Source organism: Solanum tuberosum, unplaced genomic scaffold (genome assembly GCF_000226075.1).
Source record: "Solanum tuberosum cultivar DM 1-3 516 R44 unplaced genomic scaffold, SolTub_3.0 scf00133, whole genome shotgun sequence".
Taxonomy (NCBI): Eukaryota; Viridiplantae; Streptophyta; class Magnoliopsida; order Solanales; family Solanaceae; genus Solanum; species Solanum tuberosum.
Genome location: NW_006239056.1, coordinates 1,306,796 through 1,313,047, shown reverse-complemented (window position 1 = coordinate 1,313,047; position 6,252 = coordinate 1,306,796). Strand labels below are relative to the sequence as shown.

The window sequence follows — 6,252 nt, the reverse complement described above, 5'->3', positions numbered from 1 at the left end:
AATTTTAATCTTTTTAAAGATATTGGTTGCTATAGCAGCTATTTCTATTTTTTAAACGCTGTTGGGGCAGCGTTGTTAAAAAAAAAATTCACAATAGTGATTTTAAAGAAAAAAGAATTTTTTTTTGCACCGGCAGCGATTTTTATGTTTTTTAAAAGAGTAACGGCGTCAATTTTGTCAGAAGAAAATCGCTCCGTCAGGAGCGATTTTGCCCTTTTGGTTAAAAAAAAATTGATGTGCCCTTTTGAAATTTTTGGAAACAGGGGAAAGAAAGTCTTGAACGAGCGCATCTTTTACATATTCAGTGTATTTTGACGGCAAAATAAATAAATAAATATTAATTTTAGGGTTAAGGACCAAATTGATCACAACTTATGATACATAAAGGACCATTTCCATCAAGTCCATACATTAAGGACCAAATGGAATCAAAGCCCATACATTAAGGATCATTTTCTCCAGCCCATTATCCCAATATTAGCTGGACCTGATGGGGTGACGTTCTATTCTCCTATCTTCCAGCACCAATAGCCATCTCTATGTAGACTCAAGTTTAGTAGATCTTTTGTTGTGTTATGTAGAAGCTAAGAATACACACCTGATCTGCTTCTCTTACTATGTGCCAGTCAGAAGAACCACCTTTGTGTGTTTTACACATTCAGTATCCTGAATGGCCTGACCATGGAGTTCCAAGAGACACACTTGCTGTTCGTGAGATTCTGAGACGGACGTACAATGTGCCTCTTAGTCTTGGACCAATTGTAGTACACTGCAGGTTTCTCTGATCACTGTCGTTGTAAATGTGCTTTTTAAAATTCTATTATGTAATTGTTTGTGTAGATTGATGCCTCATTCTCTTGTACAGTGCTGGTATTGGTAGGACTGGAACATATTGCACAATCCATAATACCATCCAGAGAATACTGGGTGGAGATATGTCTGCTCTTGACATCGTTGATACAGTAGCCATTTTTAGGTCTCAGCGAATTGGGATGGTCCAGACCAAGGTACAGCTCCTCGTTTTTTTTGTCCTTTTCAATTTTCCAATATGCTTCCTTTTTGGCTTCATTTTAACTACTTACTGCTGATTATAAGACTACTGCAGGAGCAATAGTTTCTGATTTTTAAAGTAGCAGACCACATCCAGCTTTTATCTGAGTTGCTGGTACAGAACATAGTGAGTTCATGTTAGTTAAAACTTAAACATATTGAAAGGGCTAAGCTATTGTTTTTAACCCTTCCGTATACCCTCAGAGTATCAGTGATGCTAAAGACTTGCTTGAGGTGTGTTTAAGTCCTGAAACTAGGTGAAGCTCAAGTTAAATGCATTGCGTAGCTTAGATGGAGCTTTGGTGCGATTACCAAGGGACCAAGACATGTGCCTGTCTTTGAGGGGTAGCACTATACAATTAAAAAGATGTTGGCAAAGTGATATTAATTGTTAATAATGCATTATGAGTGACTTTTTAGTGATTAGGAATAAGACTAAAAAGAATTAGTATAAGAAAATTCTTTGTTAGAAACTTCACTGGATTTATCTCAAAAAAAATTCTTTGTTAGAAACTTGAAAGTGTATTTTACATTTAAATTGGAAATTCATATTAGCGTGGAACCTGATTAACATGATTTCATCTGGGACTTGATTGACATAATTATAGTTCTGTGTTTTCAATGTTTTTGTCCAAATAATTATCGCTTGTATTTTAGTTTTTTTCTCTTGAATTACATATGTTTTTTAAAACACCTTTTATTGATTTTCTTTGCTAAAGCCACTTAAAGCCCCAACACACCTTAGCACTTTTCTATGCGTTTCATTACTGGCAACTCGTGACTACAAGAATATTTGTCTTTTTTACTGCTCAGCCTTTGTAGAGGGAAAGGTCCATAAATCATACCTTCTGAGGACAAACATGTTCCATATTCTCAGCTAATCTTCTTCTAAAATTTTTAAGTATTTTTCACCCCGAGTATCTGTATTACTTTTTATATTTAGGGGAACCATCCAGCTTCCAAACATGGATTCGGATGTCTGCATGGATTTTATAAAAACATGAGAGATAACTGAACAATTAGGGAGGACCGGTATCTTACTCCCTACTGCTATATGAGTTGGACAGGTCCAACTCAGATACAAAATGCTCCTAATCGTCGCATTGCAACTACTTCTACACTCATCCTCCTTACAAGTGTAAAAGCGTAGTGTCTACTCTACAGTTAAGGGACTCCCCATTATCACAAGGATAATTCTATTTGACCTTACCTAAACTACTGTAGATCAGCTTAAGGGACTCCCCATTATCACAAGGATAATTCTATTTGACCTTACCTAAACTACTGTAGATCAGCTTAAGGGACTCCCCATTATCACAAGGATAATTCTATTTGACCTTACCTAAACTACTGTAGATCAGCTTAAGGGACTCCCCATTATCACAAGGATAATTCTATTTGACCTTACCTAAACTACTGTAGATCAGCTTAAGGGACTCCCCATTATCACAAGGATAATTCTATTTGACCTTACCTAAACTACTGTAGATCAGCTTAAGGGACTCCCCATTATCACAAGGATAATTCTATTTGACCTTACCTAAACTACTGTAGATCAGCTTAAGGGACTCCCCATTATCACAAGGATAATTCTATTTGACCTTACCTAAACTACTGTAGATCAGCAACCTCGGGGAGGCTTGAACGTGAACTTGTGACTTAGGTTCCTATGTTGTTCTCGGTGATTCTCTTTTATAGTTGCTTAGTTTTATTACGCCTGATATCTAAACTCTATTATGTTCCAGGATCAATACCTTTTCTGCTATGATGCCATTATTGATGAACTGGAAGACCTAATTTCAGATGACAATGGAGAGAAGAGTCTGTAATGGTAATTTTCACTTTTTTGGAAGTTCAATTGGTTGCTGCAGTAAGTAGAAGTACATGCATTGATTTTTCTACTGCAGAAATTTCAACCTATATACTCTCTAATCTCTATATCTTGCTAGTCATGTCCCGAACAACAAACCCCTCAATCTGTTGTCTTAACTTTTTACAGTAGTGGTGAGATAACAAGATCTGGGATTCTTGCTCACAATGGGATATGAAGCAGTAGTTATGCTGAAGACGCTAATCAGTTGGCTCTATTTGAGTTGCTTCGTCCCGCTCTCTTTGTGTGGGATCTCAAGCTGTTCAAGAGATACCTGTTGCTATTTCCGTCGACATGAGAATTCATTTGGATCCACTATTGAAATGCAAAGTTGCATGCCGATGTAAGATGTATCCTTTGGCTGACTTGAATATCATGAAGTTACAATGTTTGCAGATCCAGAAAATTATATTTCTGGTCTTCATGGTTTGCCGTGTAAACACACTCACTGAACACTAAACTCTTATGTTGGAACCTTATGCAGAGAGTCACTACTTAATGATTATTTAGCATTGATATGGATTTGAAATGGTGTATGCTGAAATATTTTAGAGAATACGTGCATAGGGGAAGAGTACTTTGGGCTTGCAGAGGTGTGCTTAACGGATAAGAGGGAGTTATTTAAGTTCAATACTTTTTAAGTTTACAGAGTTTGACCCACATATATGTTTTGTATAGGTTAGGTTAGTTACACCTTAGTCTATTTTACATTTCAGCATTTGACATTTTGAGCCCAACATAAGTTAGGTATAATGTTGCTTGGATTCTTCATGGTGTGTATCAGATACTCCAAAAAAAGTGCATTTTGAGTATCTGATACGGGTGCGGCAACATATTGGAGAGTCTAAGCAATATAGGGTATTAGTACAGTAGAAAGGTTCCATTTCCAGATAGGAATAAAATAAGAAATGCCTAGTTGGCTTTTTCTTCCTTAGCTAGGTTATTTTCCTTAGCAGTCCGGCTGACTTTAAAGTCAACAAATTCTCCTCTTTCTTTAACAGTTTATCTTGCTCAATGTACCATTTAATCTTTTTTTTTTCTCTTGGATTAAAATCACCATTTCTCCAAGTCTAAACCAAGCTACAAGAGATGGCTTGCATCTAATTTGTGCATCTTAAAACAAACCTTCAATTGTTTCTACCTTGCCTTATGGATTCACGAGTGCTTTATTATTAATTGTTGATGCACCTAATAGAGGCAATTTGAGGGTATACACCTCTTTCATTTTCACACAATTTCTTCGCAAGTGAGATGAGGTATTTCTTTTGGTTTAAATAGGGGTTGTCCTATTTTTGGTCGAAGAATTTTTATTTTTATACTGAAATATAGTTACTATACATTAACGATCAACTGATCTCAATCATGTAGGAATTTAATTTCTCGAATAGTTGTCGACTTAGACATACATAAACCAAGTAAATAATAATTTAATTATAATAAAGATAGACAACTATGTTGAATCTTTAAGCTCATTTCAAATTACCTAAAAGGTATAAGACTTATAAAGTAGTTGTCAGATTAGTTATATATGTTGCATGAGGCGAGTGTTGTTGGATCAAAAACTTGCATGCTCAAAAGATGATAGTAGTGAAACTAAAGATGTTGAAATGGATGTGTGGGCATGTTAGAAGGTATTTGAATGAAACAAAAACATTTGAGACAAAGTAGGAGTGACTTCCATAGTGGACAAGATGTGAGAGATGTTAGGGTTTGCATCGAATTTTCTACCTTATTTAATTTGAATTCTACTACAATTGTGTCTTAATCAAAAAAGTTTTCTTGGTGGAAAAGGTTTTCTTGTTGAGAAAGACTTCCATGTTTGGTTAATCCTCTTGAAGGAATTTTTTTGAATTTTTATACATTGAAGATCATTTTTTTCCGTAACAACATAATAACATCCACAATGTCATTGTTAAAGAATTTATTTAAGAAGTAATTATTTTCTTTATAACTTTAGTATTTTTTTATATTAGTTTCTTATATGTAGGTCGCTTGGTAAAACAATATTAATATTATGATTGTTTTAGTACAATTTTCTTTGTGGTCTAATTTATCAATGTCAAGAGTTACAATTATCGGCTTCCGCATGAGATTAATTTGACCCAACCAGAGGAGAGACTGAGATGGTTTGAGCATTGAAGAGGAGATGCATAGATGCCCCAGTGAAAAGGTGTGAGGGGTGGGTTATGGCAGTTATGAGAAAAAGGAAGGCGAAGTAATATTAGAGAGGGGTAATTAGATAGGACATGACACACTTGCAACTTGTTGATGACATGATCTTAGATAGGAGGATATATAGGTTGAGGATTAGGGTAGAAAATTAATAGTAATACCTCCTCAAGATAATAATATTTCATGATACCACTTATATTAATACTTGACAAATTAATAATCTCTTTAAGATAATATTTTCTTTTGGCCCCGACTTGGGCCAATGGAAAAAATTACTCATTTCGATAAGATAATATATTTTCAGAAGTCCCTTGTGTAAATACATGGTCTCATTAATATTATAAATTAATAATTTTTTAAAAGTACAAATATATCTAAGACAAGTGAATTATGATTCTATTGTTTTTTGTTAAAATTTAAATCTGGTTGAAGTTCATCTCTAATTTTTCTTATTGCATCTAAAAGTTTCAGTATTGTCTTTTTGAACTGCACCATAAAATTGTGAAGAGTTTTAGATACGCGTAACTGGTTTCAAAGATATTGTATCATCTTCAACTTCATCACCAACATTGTTTTTTTCGAGGGTATCCATAATTTCTTCTAAACTCTAGACTTCTGAACATGTAACATTGTTCTAGATGTGACAATTGTTTTTGGAATTGCACTTTAATTTATTTATTTTTGTGAGTTCAATAAATATGATACATAAATGAGTAAGATACATGATTTTAATGTAATCAAAATTAACCTTCATTGAATCTGAAAACACTCTTTTTATCGATTAACTAATACCTTTATAAAATAATAATATTTCATAGTACCACCTATATTAATTTAGTGGGGTTTTATTGTATTAGATAATCAAATAGAATAGAATTGTATCTACGTACACAATATACTATCTATATATACACCACACTTGAACTTTTCTAAAGGTCAAATATTGACCCGAACCGACCCGGCCCGGATTTGTGGTCAGACCCGAATCCTAAACCCTTCCCCTTCCTTACAAAGTTCATCCCCCCTCCCCCCCACCCACCCACACGCACACTGGCTTGAAAGTTGTTCATTCTACACAAGAACGAAAGAGAGCAACTTTTTGCTTTTAGCTGTTTCAGTCCAGCTCCAATGGCGAATGCAGAAGTAGAGGCAGTGGACTT

The 6,252-nt window shown here is 34.7% G+C and overlaps 2 protein-coding genes across 2 annotated transcripts in view; both read left to right on the top strand.

Moving 5' to 3' along the window:
* LOC102595005 (protein-tyrosine-phosphatase PTP1) overlaps positions 1–3,510 on the top strand; it is a 19,755-nt gene extending 16,245 nt beyond the window's left edge. Inside the window, exons 7-10 of the mRNA XM_006351111.2 lie at positions 627–775; positions 866–1,007; positions 2,796–2,881; positions 3,050–3,510. Of these exons, the coding sequence (XP_006351173.1) occupies positions 627–775; positions 866–1,007; positions 2,796–2,879 (375 nt within the window). The 3' untranslated portion in view covers positions 2,880–2,881; positions 3,050–3,510. The remainder of the gene's footprint in view (positions 1–626; positions 776–865; positions 1,008–2,795; positions 2,882–3,049) is intronic.
* Positions 3,511–6,146: 2,636 nt separating this feature from the next.
* Positions 6,147–6,252, top strand: part of LOC102577678 (uncharacterized) — a 7,142-nt gene continuing 7,036 nt past the window's right edge. Inside the window, 1 exon segment of the mRNA NM_001287880.1 lies at positions 6,147–6,241. Coding sequence (NP_001274809.1) covers positions 6,221–6,241 — 21 coding nt within the window. The 5' untranslated portion in view covers positions 6,147–6,220.